Source organism: Pinus tabuliformis, chromosome 4_2, assembly GCF_031772625.1.
Source record: "Pinus tabuliformis cultivar Carrire ecotype Pingquan chromosome 4_2, CPIR1, whole genome shotgun sequence".
Taxonomy (NCBI): Eukaryota; Viridiplantae; Streptophyta; class Pinopsida; order Pinales; family Pinaceae; genus Pinus; species Pinus tabuliformis.
In genome coordinates this window covers 488214742-488242698 of record NC_142304.1, presented here as the reverse complement: position 1 = coordinate 488242698, position 27957 = coordinate 488214742, and the positions used below count along the sequence as shown (strand labels likewise).

General features: G+C 40.8%; 1 protein-coding gene and 1 pseudogene across 1 annotated transcript; both read right to left on the bottom strand.

Moving 5' to 3' along the window:
• Positions 1–2400: 2400 nt before the first annotated feature.
• LOC149170092 (uncharacterized) lies at positions 2401–13970 on the bottom strand (annotated as a pseudogene).
• Positions 13971–23953: 9983 nt separating this feature from the next.
• LOC149170091 (uncharacterized) lies at positions 23954–26955 on the bottom strand. Its single transcript, XM_089428876.1, has one exon. It carries the CDS (start codon positions 26834–26836, stop codon positions 24437–24439), a length of 2400 nt encoding a protein of 799 aa, XP_089285002.1. The 5' UTR covers positions 26837–26955; the 3' UTR covers positions 23954–24436.
• Between the last annotated feature and the right edge of the window lie 1002 nt (positions 26956–27957).

Genomic DNA, 27957 nt, shown 5'->3' with positions numbered 1-27957 from the left:
TATTATCAGTGTCATTCCGCTTATATAACCCTTCCTTAAAAGGTGAGTAATGGCTTGGGAATAACCATATCCAATAGCTACATGAAAATGAAAAAATTAAAACAGAAATAAGTGATTTATTGTCTAGAATATCACAAGGCAAACCAGCAGGAACAAAAACATCATAGAAACACGCGGAGTGGGGTTATGAGTTATACCAATGTCTTACTATTGCATTCACGAACACGCCGAGTCGTGACCTCGTTCAAGTGTCTGTGCCTTGAAAAGACATCCATTCATTTCATGCCTATTTTGAGCTGGTAATTACAGGCTACCTCAAAAATGAAGAAGCAAACTGCAGGAAGGTCTATGGGGGGTATTCACGGAGGGCGCTATGTGGGGTATTCAAAATTCAAATTTCAAATGGGTGGGACTGCGTCCTGAGAGTTGATCCATGGCAGGATGCTCCATAAATGCCTATGTGATGGTCATCCGGTAGGACCATGGCAGCAGGATGCTCCTTGGATGCTTATGTTGATGGTCATGCAGCAAAACCATGGCAGTTGGATGCTCCATGTACCATCCGGTCTGTAGAGTCACTTCTGCAGCTGGGTGTATAGCATTCCTAAATCAGCAGAAACTGAAAATAATTTCCTCTAAATCAAGTAATGATGCGAAATTCCAGTTAGCTTTACGCTTTTAGATTTTAGCTAACCTTTAGCTTTATTTTGAGAAAATCCAGATGGCATTTCATGCATCAACTGCATGTTCATCTTCTTACTTTTTTGCACTATAATTTATTTTTTAATCCCAGAGGAACCCAACAAACCGCTTGAGACGTAGTTACTAGTAAATCTTTGGGGTTTATGGCAGATTTAGGGTCTATCACATGTCCTGCTTTCTGTAAACTGTGTCACAACCAGGAAGATTTGAACCTTGGATCTCTCAGTTTTCACAGATTTCACATTACTTCAATCAACAATTGAGCTGCCCCTGGGACTTTTTTGCACTCTATTTTTATTAACATACATGATATGTAAATTTCTGACTACTCCTCAAGTCTGTTGTCTTGCTCTGGATTTCCCGTCATTGGACTCGTCAACGTGCAAGAAAAAAAGGACTCAACTTCTGCAGGTACAGCCAAAATGAAAGGAGATAATTGCATAATATGAAAAATGGTATAATTGTACTTCTGAATGTCTATATTTGACTTTCCAAAACTTAACTTGGGAAAGAATTGAAATCAGTATTCAATGACTACGACTCTAGATTCACAATTACAATTCTCATTAAAATGTCCAACATGTCTGGGAAAGACTAGCTTTCAGTCAACCCCAAACTTCCGAAGTTCAGACATTAAAAATATCTACTATTTGATGTTTATTCCAAATTAGTAGCTTTATAATGCCCACTGCACTTCCAAGTCCTTGATCAACTTCATTTTTAACTTAAGTTATGGTGGCAGTTTCAGAAATAATATGAAAAATGGTATAGTTGTAGTTCTGAATCTCTACCTTTGACTTTCCAAAACTTAGCTTGGGAAAGAGTTGAAATCAGTTTTCAATTATTACGACTCTAACTTCAAAATTACAATTCTCATAAAGATGTCCAGCATGTCTGCGAAAGACCAACTTTCAATCAACTCCAAACATCTGTTGTTCAGACATTTATTCCAAATTACTAGGTTTATAACGCTCACTGCACTTCCAAGCCCTTGATTAACTTCATTATTAATTAAAGTTATCGCAGCGGTTTCAGAAAGTTTCCGTCATCTTAAAGGCATTTGCTCGTTCACAGGATTTTTCAAGAGGTCACTTGGAATGGCATTCCAACGTTGCAACCACACAATGCTGACTCTGATTGGATCGGTTGATCCTAATCGCTGAAAATGTAGAAACCTTTGTATATATACTGGCATAGAATATAATCGCCATATATAGGTTCTCAGTTCAGAATCAAGAATACTAAAACCCCTGGGCCTAATTAGACTCTATGAACATAATCACAGCCTAATTTTTAAACTCGAATAAAAGCATAGATGATACGTGCCTGATTTTTAAACTCGAATAAAAGCATAGATGATACGTTCAGACTTTAAATATGCATACAAAGGCTTACATAATTGGATTCAGTTAAATAACAAAGTACAAAGTTAGGACCAACAGATTACCCCATTTACCATTTATGGATCATGGGGAAATACTTTGAGGGTTTTCCACAAGGGTTTCCTTGGATATAATATACTTAAAATGGATATCAACATTGAAATAATTTTTTTGTTATTAATTTTTTTTAAATGCCATGTGTCAACTCCATGTTGAGCACAGAAATAATTGTTGAGCGGTAAAATATCCATGCATGTGCCAAATTAATTCAATACCAACCTTCTCAGACAATAAGAGTTAATGAACCAGTGCCTTGGCAAAGCTCTCAACTTTCTGCCAGCCACACTTCATTTCTGGCCCCTCAGATGGCATAAAATATGGCATCAACATGAACAATGTAAAATATTCTGTAATGCACAGACCAGTACATGCAATGACGTGTAGACCCAATCATCTCACCTCATTTGCCGGCAAAACATGCTATATTAATGGTGACTTATAACTTTATCGTAATGCCACCTCAATGATCTTAGAATATTAATTTAAAGTTTAAACCAATCATGATGTGCCATACAAGTTCATGTGCCATACAAGTTCCCTTCCAGGCGAAGCTCGGTTAACCCTCTACATACAGCTCCACAAACTCGACGGTAAGTTTATAACAGACAGAAATAATCTAAGTCGCCACCACTTATGGCACAAGTTTGATTTAGTGTCACCAATAATCGCCACAAGAACAATCTCCATCTTTAAAATGATGGAACCTATTGGCATCCCTCACAACAATTTCGCGCCTAACAATCTTGGAGATGAACTTGGTGGCGGTGTGGCAATCACCACACATGCAAAGATTCTTGATAACCCGTATTGGTGTGCCAATGGGTACACTGATAATTCCAAATGCAATAGCCATTTTCTCACTGTGATAGAAGACCATGTGTTTCTTTTCCTCCTCGTTAACATCATGCAGTACAGAGTTGGTATCTGGCACATACCCTGCCTCCTCCATCTGGCCAGCCAAACTCTCGAGCATGCCATAGATCTGCTCTGTTTGAGAATGCGATCTGTCTCCTCCGAGGAATGCATGTACTTTGTTATTTACCTGAATCCAACTAGAACTTGGAACTTTCTGAATTCCCCGGTTTTTCATCTTTTGTCTCAACTTTGCTACATTATCCCATCGTCCAGTCACTGCATAAAGATTTGACATCAGCACGTAGGTTCCTGCATTTTGTGGTTCCAACTCAAAAAGATGTTCACCTGCGCGTTCTGCTATCTCCAAATTTAGGTGGATTCTACATGCACCAAGCAAGGCTCCCCAAACAACCGCATCAGGTTCAAAATGCATGTTGTTGATAAAGTCCTATGCCTCTTCCAAACTCCCAAAGCGCCAGAGAAGGTCAACCATGGATGCACAATGCTCAGCTATCGGTGAGATATGATAATCGTGCCTCATAATGTCAAAGAAGCGCCAACCCTCAATCACAAGGCCCGCATGCCTGCATGCAGACAGGACACCAACAAAAGTGACTTTGTCAGGCTTCATACCCACCTGCTGCATTTGCTGACAGAGTTTCAGAGCTTCCTTGCCATGCCCATGTTGGGCAAAGCCAGAAATCATTGCATTCCACAACACTAGATCTCTTTTAGACGCTCTGTTGAACACATGCTGTGCATTCCCTATACTCCCACATTTGACATACATAGTAATAAGAATGCTTCCCACGTGGACATCTAATTCAAATCCCATTTTAAGAATGTGATCGTGAACCTGCTTGCCCTGTTCCAGAGCTACTAGGCTTGCACAAACTGTTAGAACGCTAATTAAAATGGACTGGTTTGGCTTGACGCCTGCCATCTGCATTTGTGAAAATAAATTAATCGCATCATTATTAAATCCATGCTGGGCATACCCTTTAATTATGGCAGTCCAGGACTCTGTAGTTTGCTCAGGCATCTTCTCAAACAGTTGCAATGCCTCTTCCATTCTTCCACTCTGAGCAAATCCTGTGAGCATAGCAGTCCATGAAACAACATTCCTCTCAGATAACCGCTCAAACAATTGGTGTGCATCATCCACTAGCCCATTTTGGGCATAACCTGTAATCATTGCATTACAGGCAATCAGAGACTGCCGAGGCATCATGTCAAACATCCGACGTGCCTCCTCTATTCTCCCATTCTGAGCATACCCTGTAATCATAGCAGTCCAGGATATATCATTTCGTTCAGGCATTTGATCAAACATTTCTCGAGCATCTTCAATGTGACCATTTTGAGCATATCTAGAAACCAAGGCAGTCCATGAGACGACATTTCGTTCGGGCATCCTATCAAAAAGGTGGCGTGCATCTTCCATTCTCCCATGTTGGGTGTAACCCGCAATCATCGAAGTCCATGTAACAACATCTCGAACAGGCATTTCGTCGAACAACTGCCTCGCCGATTCAATCCTCCCAGCCTCAACATATCCCGTCATCATCGCAGTCCACGATACCACATTCCTCTGAACCATTTTATCAAACAGATCGCGTGCATTGTCTAATCTTCCGCGTTGAACATACCCTGTAATCATCGCCGTCCATGAAACCACGTTTCGTTGCGGCATTTTGTCAAACAGCTCGCGTGCTTCCTCTATTCTCCCATTTTGAGTATATCCTGTGATCATTCTGTTCCATGACACGACATCTCGTTGAAGCATTTTGTCAAACAGTAGACGCGCATCGTCCACTTTACCATTCTTAGCATACCCTGAAATCATGGCATTCCAAGAAACCACGCTCCGTTGAGGCATTTCATCAAATAGTTTGCGTGCGCTGTTTAATCTACCATTCCTCGCATACCATGTAAGCATGGCATTGGAGGAAACCACATCGTAGCTGCTGCCAATAGAACCCTGGTAGCACGCTTCTTTATGGCGGTACTCTCGTCTCTCCGCAATTGCATTAGACTTGGCGCCACTCTGATATCCCGAAACCGGTGAGGGGATGGTTGTATTTTTTGTCGAATATTAATTCCGCGGCTTCCAAACCCGAAAGACGCATGAATACGAACAAGGTAAAATGTACCGCCCGATCGTTATAGTGGTGGTTGGTACATTGGAAAATAAGTTCATTTGAAACTATTATCAGCGTCATTCACTTGATTTTTCAGTATGGATTCGCTTAAACTTTGACTACGAAGACTCAAAAGGGTTATTCCAATAGTCTCCTAAATTTGCATCCGTAGCGTTGGCATGACGTTCAATGTTTTCCCAAATATTAGTTGGTTTCGGCTGTAATTTTCTGGTTTCAGCTGTAATTTTCTGGTTTCGGCTGTAATTTTCTGGTTTGGCACCACTACACAAGTTCGGATGCTGAATTCTGAATCTATTTTGTATGATTTTTTACTGAAAATTTTCTAAATTACTTAACAACTACATTCAACGTATATTTAATTTATTTATCAGGCGATACAAAGAAAAAGTCAAAATTTTCCTTTAAACTCTTCTTCCCATCAAGGGAGGGAGACTAAAATAAAGGAGTGCAATAATGATGATAGAAACCAATCCCACAACATGCAATATACCAATAAAATATATTTAAAAAAAATTACTTTTATTGTATTATTAATAATTGTGTTTTTTTAACGATAACGGGTGAGTCAGTAATTTAGAATCAGTAATTTTAGAGGATTATCATGATTTTAAAAGAAAGAAGAGTTTATACTCTTGTTTTCCATAGCAGTTGAAGAGGAGTTACCAATACCTGGACTTTGAAACTGTGTTTCACTCTGAGATGAAGATCTACCTATCCCAACAATCTCATCCTTCCTTCTTGTCCTCTTAAAACTTGCTTTTTTAATGGCTTCCAATGCAGCTACCATTTCAGTAGTGACTTCATCAGGGAAACTTTGACAACATCCTACACCATGCCCAGGAATTCTGGCTAGGTGGTATTTAAACCTGTTTATGCCTGCATACATTGTGGCATTGCAATAATTTCACTTGATATTGTGGTCATTACCGGGAATGATTCGTTGACCATTTGCCCATGCCGAATCACGAGATTGTCTGAAACCCTTTGGTGGCATGGTAACAAAATCTAGAAGAAAAAAAAAAAAAAATTATTTGTTTTTTTTCTTTGGTTTTGAATTTTCTTTTTAATTTGCAAATCTTTTTGGTTGTGGCTGAGAAACTCAACCACACAGGGTTGTGGTGTGGCTGAGTTTCTCACCCACAAGTATTCCCAATCAAAAAAATATTTGCAAACATATATATATATATATATATATATATGGAAAACATTCTAACTACATTCATGAATCCTACCTGAAGCTTACTCTGATCCGATGAAGTTTCCTTTAGCCTCCTCCAACAGCGCTTTCATGCTCCTTTAGCTTCACTCTCAAGTTTCAACACTCACACAAATTAGCCAAACACTCAAATGACAAGTGAATGAGAAATAGAAGGAGAGAGGTGCTTATAAAGTTTTTTTCTCTCCAATTTCCCTTTTCCTGCACCTCATTTTCAAAAAAAAAAAAAAAAAAAACGAATTTTTGGACAGTTTGGGGGTTTCGCTGCTTGAAAGGTCATATAGGGGCCTGATCGTTATAGTGCTGGTTGGTACATTGGAAAATAAGTTCATCTGAAACTATTATTAGCGTCATTCACTTGATTTTTCAGTATGGATTCGCTTAAACTTTGACTACGATGACTCAAAAGGGTTATTCCAATAGTCTCCTAAATTTGCATCCATAGCGTTGGCATGACGTTCAATGTTTTCCCAAATATTAGTTGGTTTCGGCTGTAATTTTCTGGTTTCAGCTGTAATTTTCTGGTTTCGGCTGTAATTTTCTGGTTTGGCACCACTACACGAGTTCGGATGCTGAATTCTGAATCTATTTTGTATGATTTTTTACTGAAAATTTTCTAAATTACTTAACAACTACATTCAACGTATATTTAATTTATTTATCAGGCGATACAAAGAAAAAGTCAAAATTTTCCTTTAAACTCTTCTTCCCATCAAGGGAGGGAGACTAAAATAAAGGAGTGCAATAATGATGATAGAAACCAATCCCACAACATGCAATATACCAATAAAATATATTTAAAAAAAATTACTTTTATTGTATTATTAATAAGTGTGTTTTTTTAACGATAACGGGTGAGTCAGTGATTTAGAATCAGTAATTTTAGAGGATTATCATGATTTTAAAAGAAAGAAGAGTTTATACTCTTGTTTTCCATAGCAGTTGAAGAAGAGTTACCAATACCTGGACTTTGAAACTGTGTTTCACTCTGAGATGAAGATCTACCTATCCCAACAATCTCATCCTTCCTTCTTGTCCTCTTAAAACTTGCTTTTTTAATGGCTTCCAATGCAGCTACCATTTCAGTAGTGACTTCATCAGGGAAACTTTGACAACATCCTACACCATGCCCAGGAATTCTGGCTAGGTGGTATTTAACCCTGTTTATGCCTGCATACATTGTGGCATTGCAATAATTTCACTTGATATTGTGGTCATTACCGGGAATGATTCGTTGACCATTTGCCCATGCCGAATCACGAGATTATCTGAAACCCTTTGGTGGCATGGTAACAAAATCTAGAAGAAAAAAAATAAATTTATTTGGTTTTTTTCTTTGGTTTTGAATTTTCTTTTTAATTTGCAAATCTTTTTGGTTGTGGCTGAGAAACTCAACCACACAGGGTTGTGGTGTGGCTGAGTTTCTCACCCACAAGTATTCCCAATCAAAAAAATATTTGCAAACACAGATATATATATATATATATATATATGGAAAACATTCTAACTACATTCATGAATCCTACCTGAAGCTTACTCTGATCCGATGAAGTTTCCTTTAGCCTCCTCCAATAGCGCTTTCATGCTCCTTTAGCTTCACTCTCAAGTTTCAACACTCACACAAATTAGCCAAACACTCAAATGACAAGTGAATGAGAAATAGAAGGAGAGAGGTGGTGCTTATAAAGTTTTTTTCCCTCCAATTTCCCTTTTCCTGCACCTCATTTTCAAAAAAAAAAAAAAAAAAAACGAATTTTTGGACAGTTTGGGGGTTTTGCTGCTTGAAAGGTCATATAGGGGTCTTATGGGAGTCTTATAGGCTACCCGCGGGTCTAATGAGGGTAAACGGGTCTTGTACAAAACCTGCCAAGTAAGGGTAAAGAACGTGGGTTTAATGAGGGTCACCCATCTTCCCTTCTGACCCATTCTTACCCACGGGTTTAATAACGGTGGTGCTTCACTGATATTTTGTTGTATTACCAGTCAGTGTGTGAGATGACACCTTCTGCTTAACTTATGATGTAAAAATGGCGTGGCAAAGAGTCTGTAATGGGTCTGAAATGGATCTGTGTTGGTTCTCAGATTATATGGTAGTTTTTCCCAATTACCTTTGTACAATTTTTCTTCCAAAAAGAAATATAAAGTGTTTATCTTTACCAAAAAAAGCAAAAATTAATTTAATTAATTAAATCATCCACCAAGGTATTTCCATAGATAGTTGAATGGTGGATTAGACATAGGCAAGGTAGGTTGGGTTATATTTGCTAATCCCATCCTTGACTTGTCAAGGACACAGTGTCTACCAATTTCCGACACTTTAAATATACTGATCTAAACTGGAAAAATATTAACAAAAATAAAAAGAAATTAGAAGTTAATTAATTGAAAACCAATAGGAATTATTTTATTGATTCACTTACTTTTGTCACAGGGCCACCCATCATCATCATTGTTTGATTTAATTTCCCACAAGAGAGTACTTGTTAAAAACATATATCTTCACTTTAACCTTCTGACTGCTTGCTTACATCCAAATTTAACACAGAAGCTTTGTACTCTAAATTCACTATTTGTGGCTAACAAATTGACATGTAGATAAACATTGAAACATGAATATGCAAATTAGAGGGATTATTTGCAAATCTAAGTTTGAACTTGAGCCTCTACAGCCATCCAGTCTTCCAACATTTGTTCAAACATTGATATAACCAGTGTTGAGAATATCGGTATTCGCAAAATATCGGCGAGGGTCCAGAAAATATCTTATCGGCGATACATTCAGACTTTAAATATGTATACAAAGGCTTACATAATTGACGTAAATCATTGCTAGGTCGATAATTCTCCAAATAAAGTACAACATTAGAGATGGAGTGGATTTGCAAAGCAGTAAGCATGTATGATTCACACTTGAGTAATGCAAGTTCCACAATATGTGATATTTGTGCCATAGCAATTAATAATTATGCAGGAATGATATTCTACCCATAAGAATCAAGTTCTTGGTACAACGATATGCTGCTATATAAACGTCGTGACAAGAGGAACCCATCTCCACATCCAGCTCAAATCCTTCTCGGGCTTAATACAAAGAAACCAGATCAATAGCAATATCATCCATGACCATAAACAAAAAACAGAGCATGTATATGCAAAACAATTTGGACCCTGACATTAATGATTTGGTTACTCCATTTTCTTCTAATATTTCGAAATAACATTATAGACGGGAGATTAAGTACCACGAAATAAAATAACAAACATTGATAAAGGACCAAACCATTAAGGCACGAGCGAATGATGGGAAGTTTAATTAGATCAAATTTTTCAATGGTTAAAATGAAAATATTTCAAATCTGAAACCATTATTACACTCTTATTTAAAATTTATTTAAGCCGTTCCCAAATTCTCAAAGCCAAGGATAAAGGCAAAAATACACCTTTCTGCCAACTCCAGAGATTAGAATAGAAGCTTCCAACACTTACAATTCTATCTGAATCGATGCACACAATCCTACATTGCCAGTAATTTAAGACAACATATATTTATAAAAAGCCAACCAGATCACATATAACAGAACTGGCTAAGTCATCCAAACTAATTCTGTGAACAGATGCTCTAGGCTGAACAAGTGGGTTTCAATGTACTATCCGATAGAAGATAGGTCAGGACTCAGAAGTGATTTTCAAGTGGATTTGAATTGACAATAGGCATGTGACATAAATTCTTCTTCAACCTCTCCATTTCCATCTACATTATGCTTGTATTTTCTAAGATTTTAGGGGTGAAAATCTGGCTCCACTTTGTTTGAGGTTGCAATGCAACAGACAGCTCACGACGTCTGACTTAAATTTGCAGCTTATGCGGTTGGGGTACATCTGCCATATATCAAAAAGGGTAAGTTGTTCCTCTGAATGTCAAGCCATTTTAGTGACAGGCTAAGTTAAAAAAACTTAAACATGCAATAAAATCCTATTTGCAAATTTTGAAAGCCCGTATTAACACCTTAAACATGGCGGATTCTCCACAGTGCGTTCAAATATGAAGAAATCATCTTTCATGGCAAATAAGCACATGACAAAACCAAATAAGAATTATATTAGTTCATATCCAGTGGAAGCATTTCATAACATCGAAGCATCAGTTTCCATTAATTGTATAGAGGAGGAGGATTTCAGAGATTGTGTATGTGCCAAGGAAGTGGATAGCCCCGGCTACCATATGGAGATCTAATGAACCAAGGCTGGAATTAACAAAGGGGAAAGGTTGTGCAGATATCCATCATATTGTTGCATGCACCACTTTTGTAAAAATAATGAAGGGGAATGGCAATAGAAAAAAAATCCATCCTGCTCCAAATCTATCATGCAATGAGAAGGATCAAAGCTTCCGAGGTACCATCTTTCTTCAAGTTTTTTCAATTTAAAAAAGTTTTCACTTTAAGAGACTTAATCCTTTTTCATCCATAGTTAAGAGGATCTATGTTGGTTCTTAATATATATGTGCACGCCTGCAAGCACATCACATGTCAAATCCATGTTGAGAACAAAAGGAATTACACATCTCTCTCATACTAAACATTTTATTTAACATTTTATTTAAGCTGGACATTGTAATATTTTACTTCTAGTTAACATTGAAATGTTTTTTTGTTATTAATATTTTTTTAAATATTGTGTGTCAACTCCATGTTGAACACTAGATAACTACACATCTCCCTCATATTGGACAGTAGAAAATGTGCTTTGACACAATAAGAAACCTTTTTACCTTCAATTGCTCTATATATATATATATAGCCCCCAGGATGAAGTTCAATTGGCGAACACCATGTTATGAAGTAAAATGTGAACTATGAGATCTGAGGTTTAAATCCCCCGATTAATCCATGTCCACGGAAGGGGCATATGTAGACACCTAGAGGTTATAGTGGTAGCAATCAAAATCGACCATGTGTCACGTGAGAACGAACCCTGCCCACTTGCCAATTCCTATATCAAAATCGACCCTGTGTCACGTGAGAACGAACCCTGCCCACTTGTCAATTCCTATATATATATATATATATATATATATATATATATATAAAAGCCCTAGAGGTTAAGATAAACTAGTAAGTGAGACCTCTTCTCTCTCCCACAAATTTGGAGAAGTCACAAGTTCAATTGTCTTTAAACCTTCACGGTTAGGCTCCATAGATAGGACCAACAGATTACCCCATTTACCATCGATGGATCATGGGGAAGTACTATTAGGGTTTTCCACAACGGTTTCTTTGGAGATATATATATATATATATAGTTGATACAAAAATAATATACTTAAGATGGATATCAACATTGAAATAATTTTTTTGTTATTAATTTTTTAAATGCCATGTGTCAACTCTATATTGAACACAAAAAAGAATTGTACATCTTCCTCACAATGAGCAGTAAAAAGTCCCTCTTGACACAATCAAAATATGCATGCATGTGACAAATTAATTCAATACCAACCCGCACTGGGCCACCATAGAATTTAACGTGCTCGGACACTAAGAGTTAAATGAACCGGTGCTTTGGAAAAGCTCTCAGCTTTCTGCCAACGACACTTCATTTATGGCCCCTCAGATATCTTTAAATATGGCATCAACATGAACAATGTAAAATATTTTGTAATGCACAGACAAGTACATGCAATGACGTGTATACGCAATTATGTCACCTCTTTTGCCGGCAAACCATGCTATATTAATGGTGACCTATAACTTTATCATAACGCTACCTCAATGATCTCAGAATATTAATTTAAAGTTTAAACCAATCATGATGTGCCATACAAGTTCCCCTCTAGGGGGAGCTCGGTTAACCCTCTACATACAGCTCCTCAAACTCAACAGTAACTTTATAACGGACAGAAATAAACTAGGTCACCAACAGTTCATGGCACAAATTTGATTTAGTGTCACCAATAATCGCCCCAAGAACAATCTTCATCTTTAAAATGATGGAACCTATTGGCATCCCTCACAATAATTTCGCGCCTAACAATCTTGGACATGCACTTGGTGGCGGTGTGGAAATCACCACACATGTGAAGATTCTTGATAACCCGTATTGGTGTGCCAAAGGGTACATTGATAATACCAAATGCAATTGCCAGTTTCTCATTGTGATAGAAGACCATGTGTTTCTTTTCCTCCTCGTTAACATCATGCAATACAGCCTCCTCCATATGCTAGCCAAACTCTCGAGCATGCCATAGATTTGCTTTGTTTGACAATGCGATTTGTCTCCCCCGCGGAATGCGTGTACTTTGTTATTTACCTGAATCCAACTACAACCTGGAACTTTTTGAATTCCCCGTTTTTTCATCATTTGTCTCATCTTTACTACATCATCCCACCATCCAGTCACTGCATAAAGATTTGACATCAGCATGTAGGTTCTTGCATTTTGTGGTTCCAACTCAAAAAGATGTTCTGTTGCGCATTTCTGCTATCTCCAAATTTAGGTAGATTCTACATGCACCAAGCAAGGCTCGCCAAACAACCGCATCAGGTTCAAAATCCTCTGCCTTTTCCAAACTCCCAAAGCGCCGAGAAGATCAACCATGGATGCACAATGCTTAGCTGTCGGTGAGATATGATAATCGTGCCTCATAATATCAGAGAAGCGCCAGCCCTCATTCATAAGGCACATGGCCCGTGTACCTGCATGCAGACAGGACACCAACAAAAGTGACTTTGTCAGGATTCATACTTGCCTACTGGATTTGCTGAAATAGTTGCAGAGCTTCCTTACCATGCCCATGTTGGGCAAAGCCAGAAATCATTGCATTTCACAACACTAGATCTCTTTTAGACGCTTTGTTGAACACGGGTTGTGCATTGCCTGTACTCCCAAATTTGACATAAATAGTAATAAGAATGCTTCCCATGTGGACATCTAATTCAAATCCCATTTTAAAAATGTGATCATCAACCTGCTTGCCATGTTCCAGAGCTACTAGGCTTGCACAAGATGTTAGAACGCTAATTAAAGTGGATTGGTTTGGCTTGACGCCTGCCATCTGCATTTGTGAAAATAGTTTAATTGCATCATTAGTAAATCCATGTTGGATGTACCCTTCAATTGTGCAGTACAGGACTCTGTAGTTTGCTCAGGCATCTTCTTAAACAGTTGCAGCGCCTCTTCCATTCTTCCACTCTGAGCAAATCCTGTGAGCATAGCAGACCGTGAAACAACATTCCTCTTAGATAACCGCTCAAACAATTGGTGTGCATCATCCACTAGCCCATTTTGGGCATAACTTGTAATCATTGCATTACAGGCAATCGGAGATTGCCAAGGCATCATGTCAAACATCCGACATGCCTCCTCGGTTCTCCCGTTCTTAGCATACCCTATAATCATAGATGTCCAGGATATATCATTTCGTATAGGCATTTGATCAAACATTTCTCGAGCATCTTCAATGTGTCCATTTTGAGCATATCCAAAAACCAAGGCAGTCCAAGAGATGACATTTCGTTCGGGCATCATATCAAAAGTTGGCGTGCATCTTCCATTCTTCAATGTTGGGCATACCCCGCAATCATCGAGGTCCATGTAACAATATCTCGAGCAGACATTTCATCAAACAATTGCCACGCTTCTTCAATCCTCTCAGCCTCAACATATCATGTCATCATCGCAGTCCACGATACCACATTCCTCTGCAGCATTTTATCAAACAGCTCACGTGCATTGTCTAATCTTCCGCGTTGAACATACCCTGTAAGCATTGTTGTCCATGAAACCACATTTCATTGAGGCAATCTTTCTAACATCTCACATGCTTCCTCTATTCTCCCATTCTGCGTATATCTTGTGATCATTCCATTCCATCACATGACATCTCGTTGAAGCATTTTGTCAAACAGTAAAAGCACAGCCTCCAGTTTGCCATTCTTAGCATACCTTGTAATCATGGCATTTCAAGAAACCACACTCCGTTGAAGCATTTCATCAAATAGTTTGCATGCGCTATTTAATTTACCATTCCTTGCATACCATCTAAGCATGGAATTGGAGGAAAACCACATCGTAGCTGCTGCCAGAACCCTCGTAGAACGCTCGTTTATGGCGGATCTCTCGTCTCTCCGCAATTGCATTAGAATTGGCGCCACTCTGCTACCCCGAAATCGGTGAGGGGATGGCTGCATTGGCTGCATTTTTCCTCAAATATTGATTCCACCGATTCCAAACCCGAAAGACGCATGAATACAAACAAGATAAAATGTACTACCCGATCGTTATAGTGGTGGTTTCTACATTGGAAAATAAGTTCATTTGAAACTATTATCAATGTCATTCCGCTTATATAACCCTTCCTTAAAAGGTGAGTAATGGCTTGGTTATAACCATATCCAATAGCTACATGAAAATGAAAAAATTAAAACAGAAATAAGTGATTTACTGTCTGGAATATCACAAGGCAAACCAGCAGGAACAAAAACATCATAGAAACACGCGGAGTGGGGTTATGAGTTATATCAATGTCTTACTATTGCATTCACGAACACACCGAGTCGTGACCTCGTTCAAGTGTCTGTGCCTTGAAAAGACATCCATTCATTTCATGCCTGTTTTGAGCTGGTAGTTACAGGCTACCTCAAAAATGAAGAAACAAACTGCAGGAAGGTCTATGGGGGGTATTCACGGAGGGCACTATGTGGGGTATTCAAAATTCAAATTTCAAATGGGTGGGACTGCGTCCTGAGAGTTGATCCATGGCAGGATGCTCCATAAATGCCTATGTGATGGTCATTCGGCAGGACCATGGCAGCAGGATGCTCCTTGGATGCTTATGTTGATGGTCATGTAGCAAAACCATGGCAGTTGGATGCTCCATGTACCATCCGGTCTGTAGAGTCACTTCTGCAGCTGGGTGTATAGCATTCCTAAATCAGCAGAAACTGAAAATAATTTCCTCTAAATCAAGTAATGATGCGAAATTTCAGTTAGCTTTACGCTTTTAGATTTTAGCTAACTTTTAGCTTTATTTTGAGAAAATCCAGATGGCATTTCATGCATCAACTGCATGTTCATCTTCTTACTTTTTTGCACTATAATTTATTTTTTAATCCCAGAGGAACCCAACAAACCGCTTGAGACGTAGTTACTAGTAAATCTTTGGGGTTTATGGCAGATTTAGGGTCTATCACATGTCCTGCTTTCTGTAAACTGTGTCACAACCAGGAAGATTTGAACCTTGGATCTCTCAGTTTTCACAGATTTCACATTACTTCAATGAGCAATTGAGCTGCCCCTGGGACTTTTTTGCACTCTATTTCTATTAACATACATGATATGTAAATTTCTGACTACTCCTCAAGTCTGTTGTCTTGCTCTGGATTTCCCGTCATTGGACTCGTCAATGTGCAAGAAAAAAAGGACTCAACTTCTGCAGGTACAACCAAAATGAAAGGAGATAATTGCATAATATGAAAAATGGTATAATTGTACTTCTGAATGTCTATATTTGACTTTCCAAAACTTAACTTGGGAAAGAATTGAAATCAGTATTCAATGACTACGACTCTAGATTTACAATTACAATTCTCATGAAAATGTCCAACATGTCTGGGAAAGACTAGCTTTCAGTCAACCCCAAACTTCCGAAGTTCAGACATTAAAAATATCCACTATTTGATGTTTATTCCAAATTAGTAGCTTTATAATGCCCACTGCACTTCCAAGTCCTTGATCAACTTCATTTTTAACTGAAGTTATGGTGGCAGTTTCAGAAATAATATGAAAAATGGTATAGTTGTAGTTCTGAATCTCTACCTTTGACTTTCCAAAACTTAGCTTGGGAAAGAGTTGAAATCAGTTTTCAATTATTACGACTCTAACTTCAAAATTACAATTCTCATAAAGATGTCCAACATGTCTGCGAAAGACCACACTTGAACACACTAACTAGTAATTTAGACTTTGAGCTGATGAGACTCAAGGTTCAAGGGTTAGCGGATGAGGAATGGAGTCGGCTCTGCATCATAGGCTGAACCCCACCTGACAGGGGTTTACAGGCCGTCCTACGGCCCTGTAAGCCTCTCCCCCACACGTACCTTTTTTCCCCGTACTCCATTTCCCGAGCCGCTTTCATCTTTTTACCTCCCGACTTGCGGCCCCATTTTTTCACTTTTTACCCTAGCGCATCGGCCCCTGTTTTCACCCTAGGGTTTCTTTCTGGCAGCACTAACCGCATCGGAACGGAGCATCCAGAGCAAGCTCGGGGTTTCGGTCGCCTACTGTTTTCCTTCCGGCGAGAGCGACCTGCGAACCTGCATTCCCAAAACGGTCCCCCGAGGTCGGTGCTGACGGTTACCAGCTCACGAGGCAGGCACAAACAAGCGGCCACATTTCTTTCGAGGAAGGCTTGCAGCTGTCGACATGGATACTGAGGACCTTGATTATTCGGATTCCCCGCTGGCGGAGTCCTCCATCTGGCGCACAACGTTCTCCTCATCTGGGGGTCTGCACAGTGGAAACTTGTCTGCTAGTTTCGAGAACCCCTCCCTGTCCCGTTTTGACCCGCCTATCCCCTCCTCCCTTTACTCTGGAGAGCCTTCCTCTTGGAATTCTTTTGCCATACCCTCTCCGGCTTCGCTTGGTTTCCTCTCGGACTGCCTCCAGTCCTCTCCGATCGGCACTGCTTCCCATATGCCGGAGATTCCCCCCATCCCCCCTCTCCCTGTTATCCCTCCGGCGACCTCAACTAACCCGGTGGAAAACCCTCCCCTGGCGACTTCTATCCCCCTCCCGGCCCATTCGGCTCCTTCAGGCAGTTACCACGCAGTTCCCCCCCTCCCTGAAGCCATCCCAGCCCTGGGGTCAAACCCCCTCCCTCCCCCTCCCAATCATCCCCCGGTGGGCTCAAAAGCTCCTTCTAACCAGGGCCGTATGTCCTCTCGTCCCTCCAAGAAGCAGCGCTGCTTTAAATCCACGGCTGAGGACGCTTTCTTGAGGTTGGAAGAAGACATACAGTGGGAAGACGCCATGGATTTGGCGGATCGTGTACTTGTGGGAAGGATTCGAGGCAGGCATGCATCGGCGGAGAAAATCAAGCAATGGGCTTCAGAGATCTGGGGTCAATACCTAGCGGAGATCCCATCTGTACAGACATTCGTGCGAGGATGGTTTGCACTCAGATTTGCTAGGGCGGACCACACGAGCTGGGTTCTTTCTTCATTTTGGCACTTTGAAAAAGCCCCGGTGCTGCTCAAACGGTGGACACCCCTCTTTGATCCTGAGACGGAGCTACTGGGCATTGGACCGATCTGGGTCAGACTGCCGGGCCTGCCCCTTCAGTACTGGTCCGATGCCATTTTCAGGAGAATTGGGAACGCGCTTGGCACTTTTATGGAAACAGACAAGTCCTACATCTCGACGGGTGCATTGGCCTATGCTAGAATACTAGTGCACATGGATACCAGAGGCGGAGTGCCGGCAAACATCACTATTCAGTGGAAATCTACCTCAAGGACGCAGAAGCTAGATTACGAGGGCATTCCCTTCCGCTGCAGAAGATGTCACCAGGTGGGGCATCTCTATAAGGACTGCCCCCTTCTCCAGAAGACTCAGCAGGCAACAACAGGAGAAGATCCGCCCATATCGGAAGGCCACACTGAACCACCGGTAGCAGAGGCACCAAGAGCGGACCACATTATTACATCCGATACTGTGGAAGCGCCTCCAGCATCTCGACGAAGGAAGCCTGCATCAAACTCAAATCGGCCGCCTTCTCCACCTCTGACACGCTCAAGAGCAGCAAAGGGAGCGGTCTTCTCGTCGGGTATGTCCTCTTCTTTGTCTGCCTCTGCATCTCTCCTTGTATCTATGAATTTATCAGCAACTGGCTGTCCCCCCTCCCCATTCCCCGTCTGCACAGGACTTGGTCAAGATGGACCGGCCTCCCCCCCCCTCCCGGGTCACAATATGTGACCTGCCCTATTCCTAAGCCATCGGGCTTACCTCTCTCCTCATCGATCCCCTCTTTCCCCCACCCCTCTTTCCCCTCGCCCTCTCCCTCGGTGAACTCTACTCCGAGATACCCCACCCGCTCGACCACCAAGCTGAAAGTATCGGACTCCATTGGGCTGTTGCTGGACAACCTTATCCTCTCACCCAAGCAGGGTCGTGGTCGACCTTCTTCTATGTCAATTGCACAAAAACAAGCGGAGGATGAAGTCCTCCTGGGAAAACAGAACACTATTCCAAGGGCCCTTAGAGCGCAGGATACCCTCCCCCATCCCCCTCCATGAAAATTTTGTCCTTCAATTGCAGAGGGTTGGCTAGCCCGGAAAAAAAATCGGCCCTGAAGCGACTTTTACTATCGAATCCGGTGGACATTATTTTTCTACAAGAAACCTTGTGTAACGCAGACTCTGCGTCCTCTATCCTAAGCCTGTGGCTGCCGGGATGGACTTTCTCAGCCATCGACGTCTCGGGCCGCTCTGGAGGAATCGCCATAGGCTTCAAGGATAAATCCATCCTGCTAAAGAATATCTGGGGTGGAGGGGGGTATATGGGGGCGGACATTTTCTCAAAAGAAATGGAGGAAAACTATAGAATCATCAATGTCTATGGTCCTTGTGTGAATAGAGAAATATACTGGCAAAAGCTTTTCAACTCCCCTCTTCTCCAATCGGATAACATTATATTGGGTGGAGACTTAAATTTCTCTCTGGGTTTCTCTGAATCTTGGGGTCATCAGGCTCAAATTGATCCCCTCTCTGACTATTTTGAGCATCTGCTAGAGGATCACCACTGGATTGATCTCCCCTCAGCAAAAGTCCAATTCACATGGAAGAACAACCGAACTGGGGATCAAAGCTTAGCCAGAAGGTTGGATCGATTCATCATCAAGGAAAGGCTCTGCAACCTACACCCCAGATCTCGACAGTGGGTGGGAAGTGGGGGGATCTCAGATCATCGTCCCATTTTCCTGGAGATGGGGACTAGACAACAGACCCAAAAGGCCCCCTTTAAATTTAATTCCACTTGGCTCAGGGACCCCAATTACATCAAGCTCATAACAGATTTCTGGACGGCACATCCGATCCCTGAGAATGTGGACCCAGCCACTACTTTTGTCAGAAACCTCTCCGAGATTAAAGGGATTTCAAGAGAATGGGCTAAACTGAAGAGAATACAGGATGATCACACACTATCTCTGGCTGAACATGCTATTGAGGCACTAGAATCTGACTCGGATGGAACTTATATGACCACAGACCAGAAATCTATGTATGAAAGTTGCATCAATAGGAGAACACAGGTCCTCAGAGACAGGGAGGACTCTTGGAGACTTAGAAGTAGAGCCATCTGGCTCAAGGAGGGGGATGAGAATTCTAAGTTCTTCCATCGGTTTGCAAATGGTCGGAAGGCGATCAACACCATTTGGGAGCTCAAGGATGAACAAGGACATCAAGTCAGCAAACCTGGAGAACTTGCCTACCTGGCCTCAGCTCACTTCAGGGACATTTACAAAGCACCGGAACAAGCAAGTCTTCTTGAAATTATGAGAGTGGCAGAGCTCTTTCCCCGTTTTGTGGATGATGAAGCTGCAGAGGCACTCACTAAAGATATCTCATTGGAGGAGATGGAAGCCACCATTAAGGGATTCCAAAAAGACAAAAGCCCAGGACCTGATGGCTGGACGATTGAGTTCTACTTAGCCTTCTTTGAGCTGATAGGCCAGGATCTCCTCAATGCCATAAAACATTGTAGCCTCTCTGGTTCTGTCCCTTCTAGCATCAAGGCCACTTTTATTGCCCTGATCCCAAAATCTGATAAGCCGGTATCTTTCAATGACTTTAGGCCTATCTCGCTCTGTAACTGTCTGTACAAGATATTAGCCAAAACCCTAGCGAACAGGCTGAAGCCCATCCTCTCGGACCATATATCCTCTGAACAATTTGCTTTCCTCCACCATCGTCAAATCCATGAAGCTATAGGCACTGCACAGGAGCTTCTCCATTCGATGCACAGCAAGAAGCTGAAGGGCATGATCCTCAAAGTGGACCTCTCAAAAGCCTTTGACAGGGTTAATCTACTATACATCCGTATGCTCCTCACTCACCTGGGCTTCCCTTACCCGTTCATCAAAAGTCTCATGAGCTGTATAACTGATGTCCCGTTCAGTGTCCTCTTAAATGGATCCCCCACCCCATTTTTCACAGCTGAAAGAGGCCTCAGACAGGGCTGTCCCCTTTCGCCCCTCCTGTTCCTCCTCATTATGGAAGGGCTAAGTAGGTTGATTGCTTCTGAACATAGGAGAGGTCGTTTTAAAGGAATCAAAATTGCGGACAACTGCTCACTTACACATCTCTTGTTTGTGGATGATGTACTCATTTTCTTAAACGGAAGCATGGCTGACTCATCCACATTACAACACATCTTTGATCTCTTCCAGAAAGCCACAGGTATGGTTATAAATGTTCAGAAATCCACTATTACAGCTCTTGGCTGCACTCCACATGAAATCATCTACACAAAGAATCGCTTCCCCTTTCAAATTCATCCCATGGAGGAAGGGCTGAAGTATTTGGGTTTTCGTGTGAAACATGGTGGATACAAGATCGCTGACTGGATTTGGCTAATCTCAAAGGTGGAGAAGAGAATCAATGTATGGTACAACAGATATCTTACAAGGGCCGGTAGACTTACTCTTATCAAAGCAGTGCTGGAAGCTACGCCGGTGTATTGGATGTCACTGGCATGGATACCAAGAGGGATATTAACCAGGCTACAAAAAATTTGTTGCAATTTCCTATGGAAGGGAAACAGACAGGGAAATCTCTTCGCCTGGGTGAAATGGGACACAATTGCAAGACCTAAAAAATGGGGGGGCTGGGGAATAAAGAGACTAGATCTTTTCGCAAATGCTCTGGCAGCAAAGCTGGGATGGCAGCTTCTCACTTCTCACAGTCTTTGGAATAAGGTAGTAAGGGAAAAATATATTGCCCCGGAGAGCATCTACAGCTGGATCTGCAGGGAACACAGAGGTAATGGAAGACACTCTATCATCTGGAAAGCTGTCCTAAATTCTCTTCCCCTTATCCGGGAGGGGCTCACCTGGAGAATCCATCAAGGAATTTCAGTCCGCATTGGCATAGATCCCTGGATTGGATGTGGCAATATGCATAGACTATCTGGACAGCTCATAGCTCACCTACAGGACCAAGGGATCACTCACATTGCTGACCATGAAAACACCTGCTTTCTTCACCAGGCTTGGAAGTCAGCACCAGATCTCCACATTCCGGAACAATGGAGACAAGAGTGGGAATCCTACATTGAAGCTCTCACACAAGCACACATCAGAATATCGGAGGAGGAAGATGAGATTGTTTGGGCTCTAGCCAAGAGTGGGTTATATACACCAAAGGAAGGATACCTGCACCTCATGCGTCCATATCAGCCAGACCATATACAACAATGGTGGAGATCTATTTGGCATTTAAAGGCAGCCCCCAGAACGAGACTGCTAATGTGGGCAATCCTGTACAACAAAATTCCTACCGGCGAAAACTTAAAAAAACGCTCCCTCCATGGACCGTTCTGGTGCCATTTATGCAGAAGGAACGATGAAGACACAGAGCATCTTTTTCTCACGTGCCCGGTGGTACAGGAACAATGGTCTCTCCTTTCTGCTCGCTCCCCCACCCTCCAGCAATGGCAGGGCCCCACTATCCTTGAAGCATGGAAACGCTGGCTGGAAAATCATTCTGGAAAGGACAAAAACATCCCTCTCCTCATGTGCTGGTCCATATGGACAGCAAGGAACAGAGCCATTTTTTATCAAAAGCTTCCTCACTGGCCTATCATTTTGACCCACATCTTTGCTGATCTTGCACTTATCCCTGACGACCCTCCTCCTGCTCCCCCCAGAACCATCACCCCTGAACTCATAGACAAATCCATCCCATGGGCCTACTTTGATGGCTCAGCCCAAGAGGAGGGATGTGGAGGGGGAGCCCTCCTCTTCCTCAGAGATGCCCACTACTTCATGCTACAAATTCCTCTGGGTCGGGGTACAAACAACTACGCTGAGCTTACTACTGCAAAACACACTATCTTTTTTGCACTCAAGAAAGGATGTACTCATCTACAATTGTTTGGGGATTCACAGCTTGTCTGCAATTGGCTCAACAGAAAATCAATTTGTAATGCTTACTCTTTAAGACATATTCTGGAAGAGGCCCTTAGACTAACAGATGCTTTTGAAAAATTTGAATGTCACCATATATACAGGGAGCGCAACGTTCGGGCGGACCACCTGTCCAAGCAAGCAGCACAGAGGCAAGAAGCGGACTGGCTAATTCAGGAGGAGCTGGACGGGACCTTCTTTCAGCACTACCACAGACCCTTTGATGATCAACAAGCACAAAGGGACGCTCAACACTGAAAGGGGTCCCAACTTTCACAGTTTATTTTGGTTTTCCTTATGTTTCTATATACATAATCTGTCATATATGTATGCACCGTCTCGTGGCGGAAAAACAGTTTGCTTTTTTTATATCATTTCCGGACAGCAAGATATAGCTGCGCCATATCAGCACCTGATACTTTTCTTGCTGTATATATTTTTTGGATATAAACCTCCCTGGAGGATGTACACTCCCTGTGTGGTGACAAACACAAAGGGAAAGGAATGATCTCTCTTAGCTCACCTGTTCAGTTCTGGAACAAACGTCAAAAATTTCTTTTTGATAGTTTTGAAAGGCACTCAGCCTTAGTATGCATATGCTCAGCATCTACAGAATGTAATTTCTTTTGCCTTAATAGAAATTACGACTTTTTCTACGGGAAAAAAAAAATGTCTGCGAAAGACCAACTTTCAGTCAACTCCAAACATCTGCTGTTCAGACATTTATTCCAAATTAGTAGGTTTATAATGCTCACTGCACTTCCAAGCCCTTGATTAACTTCATTATTAATTAAAGTTATCGCAGCGGTTTCAGAAAGTTTCCGTCATCTTAAAGGCATTTGCTTGTTCACAGGATTTTTCAAGAGGTCACTTGGAATGGCATTCCAATGTTGCAACCACACAATGCTGACTCTGATTGGATCGGTTGATCCTAATCGCTGAAAATGTAGAAACCTTTGTATATATACTGGCATAGAATATAATCGCCATATATAGGTTCTCAGTTTAGAATCAAGAATACTAAAACCCCTGGGCCTAATTAGACTCTATGAACATAATCACAGCCTGATTTTTAAACTCGAATAAAAGCATAGATGATACGTGCCTGATTTTTAAACTCGAATAAAAGCATAGATGATACGTTCAGACTTTAAATATGCATACAAAGGCTTACATAATTGGATTCAGGTAAATAACAAAGTACAAAGTTAGGACCAACAGATTACCCCATTTACCATTTATGGATCATGGGGAAATACTTTGAGGGTTTTCCACAAGGGTTTCCTTGGATATAATATACTTAAGATGGATATCAACATTGAAATATTTTTTTTGTTATTAATTTTTTTTAAATGCCATGTGTCAACTTCATGTTGAGCACAGAAATAATTGCTGAGCGGTAAAATATCCATGCATGTGCCAAATTAATTCAATACCAACCTTCTCAAACAATAAGAGTTAATGAACCGGTGCCTTGGCAAAGCTCTCAACTTTCTGCCAGCCACACTTCATTTCTGGCCCCTCAGATGGCATAAAATATGGCATCAACATGAACAATGTAAAATATTCTGTAATGCACAGACCAGTACATGCAATGACGTGTAGACCCAATCATCTCACCTCATTTGCCGGCAAAACATGCTATATTAATGGTGACTTATAACTTTATCGTAATGCCACCTCAATGATCTTAGAATATTAATTTAAAGTTTAAACCAATCATGATGTGCCATACAAGTTCATGTGCCATACAAGTTCCCCTCCAGGCAAAGCTCGGTTAACCCTCTACATACAGCTCCACAAACTCGACGGTAAGTTTATAACAGACAGAAATAATCTAAGTCGCCACCACTTATGGCACAAGTTTGATTTAGTGTCACCAATAATCGCCACAAGAACAATCTCCATCTTTAAAATGATGGAACCTATTGGCATCCCTCACAACAATTTCGCGCCTAACAATCTTGGAGATGAACTTGGTGGCGGTGTGGCAATCACCACACATGCGAAGATTCTTGATAACCCGTATTGGTGTGCCAATGGGTACACTGATAATTCCAAATGCAATAGCCAGTTTCTCACTGTGATAGAAGACCATGTGTTTCTTTTCCTCCTCGTTAACATCATGCAGTACAGAGTTGGTATCTGGCACATACCCTGCCTCCTCCATCTGGCCAGCCAAACTCTCGAGCATGCCATAGATCTGCTCTGTTTGAGAATGCGATCTGTCTCCTCCGAGGAATGCATGTACTTTGTTATTTACCTGAATCCAACTAGAACCTGGAACTTTCTGAATTCCCCGGTTTTTCATCTTTTGTCTCAACTTTGCTACATTATCCCATCGTCCAGTCACTGCATAAAGATTTGACATCAGCACGTAGGTTCCTGAATTTTGTGGTTCCAACTCAAAAAGATGTTCAGCTGCCCGTTCTGCTATCTCCAAATTTAGGTGGATTCTACATGCACCAAGCAAGGCTCCCCAAACAACCGCATCAGGTTCAAAATGCATGCTGTTGATAAAGTCCTCTGCCTCTTCCAAACTCCCAAAGCGCCCGAGAAGGTCAACCATGGATGCACAATGCTCAGCTGTCGGTGAGATATGATAATCGTGCCTCATAATGTCAAAGAAGCGCCAACCCTCAATCACAAGGCCCGCATGCCTGCATGCAGACAGGACACCAACAAAAGTGACTTTGTCAGGCTTCATACCTGCCTGCTGCATTTGCTGAAAGAGTTTCAGAGCTTCCTTGCCATGCCCATGTTGGGCAAAGCCAGAAATCATTGCATTCCACAACACTAGATCTCTTTTAGACGCTCTGTTGAACACATGCTGTGCATTCCCTATACTCCCACATTTGACATACATAGTAATAAGAATGCTTCCCACGTGGACATCTAATTCAAATCCCATTTTAAGAATGTGATCATGAACCTGTTTGCCATGTTCCAGAGCTACTAGGCTTGCACAAACTGTTAGAACGCTAATTAAAGTGGACTGGTTTGGCTTGACGCCTGCCATCTGCATTTGTGAAAATAATTTAATCGCATCATTATTAAATCCATGCTGGGCATACCCTTTAATTATGGCAGTCCAGGACTCTGTAGTTTGCTCAGGCATCTTCTTAAACAGTTGCAATGCCTCTTCCATTCTTCCACTCTGAGCAAATCCTGTGAGCATAGCAGTCCATGAAACAACATTCCTCTCAGATAATCGCTCAAACAATTGGTGCGCATCATCCACTAGCCCATTTTGGGCATAACCTGTAATCATTGCATTACAGGCAATCAGAGACTGCCGAGGCATCATGTCAAACATCCGACGTGCCTCCTCTATTCTCCCATTCTGAGCATACCCTGTAATCATAGCAGTCCAGGATATATCATTTCGTTCACGCATTTGATCAAACATTTCTCGAGCATCTTCAATGTGACCATTTTGAGCATATCCAGAAACCAAGGCAGTCCATGAGACGACATTTCGTTCGGGCATCCTATCAAAAAGGTGGCGCGCATCTTTCATTCTCCCATGTTGGGCGTAACCTGCAATCATCGAAGTCCATGTAACAACATCTCGAACAGGCATTTCGTCGAACAACTGCCTCGCCTCTTCAATCCTCCCAGCCTCAACATATCCCGTCATCATCGCAGTCCACGATACCACATTCCTCTGAACCATTTTATCAAACAGCTCGCGTGCATTGTCTAATCTTCCGCGTTGAACATACCCTGTAATCATCGCTGTCCATGAAACCACGTTTCGTTGCGGCATTTTGTCAAACAGCTCGCGTGCTTCCTCTATTCTCCCATTCTGCGTATATCCTGTGATCATTCCGTTCCATGACACGACATCTCGTTGAAACATTTTGTCAAACAGTAGACGCGCATCGTCCACTTTACCATTCTTAGCATACCCTGAAATCATGGCATTCCAAGAAACCACGCTCCGTTGAGGCATTTCATCAAATAGTTTTCGTGCGCTGTTTAATCTACCATTCCTCGCATACCATGCAACCATGGCATTGGAGGAAACCACATCGTAGCTGCTGCCAATAGAACCCTGGTAGCACGCTTCTTTATGGCGGTACTCTCGTCTCTCCGCAATTGAATTAGACTTGGCGCCACTCTGATAACCCGAAACCGGTGAGGGGATGGCTGCATTTTTCGTCGAATATTGATTCCACGGCTTCCAAACCCGAAAGACGCATGAATATGAACAAGGTAAAATGTACCGCCCGATAGTTATAGTGGTGGTTGGTACATTGGAAAATAAGTTCATCTGATCACTTGATTTTCAGTATGGATTCGCTTAAACTTCGACTACGGAGACTCAAAAGGGTTATTCCAATTTCAGTAATTGGGAAATTAAATCCATGGGCTACCACTAGAGTTATTGTGCTTTGGTATTATTAGTAAGTTTATATAAAATAATATGTTTAATATGTATTTTTAAATGAGTTATTGTGATTTGGTATTATTAATATTGATTATATAAAATAATAAGTTTAATATGCATTTTTAAATGTTTAGATATACAATTATTCTAATTTTTCTAAGTTATTCTTAAATTTTAAATCTATTAAATTGTTTTAAATTAGCTGATTTAATTTGGACGAAGAAATTGTTCACTCTATTTAATATATAGATTGAGAGTATAAAAATTTTCTTTAAAACCCTTCCCATGAAGGGAGGGAGACTAAAATAAAGGAGTACGATAATGATGATAGAAACCAATCCCACAACATACAATATACCAATAAAATATATTTAAAAAAATTACTTTTATTATATTATTAATAAGTGTGTTTAATAAGTGTGTTTTTTTAACGATAATGGGTGAGTCAGTAATTTAGAATCAGTAATTTTAGAGGATTATCATGATTTTAAAATATAGGAGAATATGTTTATGGAGAATAGAATTTCAGTAATTGGGAAATTAAATCCATGGGCTACCACTAGAGTTATTGTGCTTTGGTATTATTAGTAAGTTTATTATATAAAATAATATGTTTAATATGCATTTTTAAATGAGTTATTGTGATTTGGTATTATTAATATGTTGATTATATAAAATAATAGGTTTAATATGCATTTTTAAATGTTTAGATATACAATTATTCTAATTTTTCTAAGTTATTCTTAAATTTTAAACCTATAAAATTGTTTTAAATTAGCTGATTTAATTTGGACGAAGAAATTGTTCACTCTATTTAATATATAGATTGAGAGTTGGATAATGTTAGTAATTAATGGCATTTCAATATACTTTACATCAAGTTTATGAATTGCATAGTATTGATTTTCGTTTAAACATTTAATTAAGTAGTTATGGTAAACTTTACAATGCAATTTGTTCAACAATCTAATGCTAAATGTAGAATCCATATTGCAAAAAAAGAT

Bases quoted from the DNA above. Each gene is read 5' to 3' on its own strand.
- LOC149170091 (XM_089428876.1), bottom strand. From the start codon at position 26,836: ATGAACTTATTTTCCAATGTACCAACCACCACTATAACTATCGGGCGG.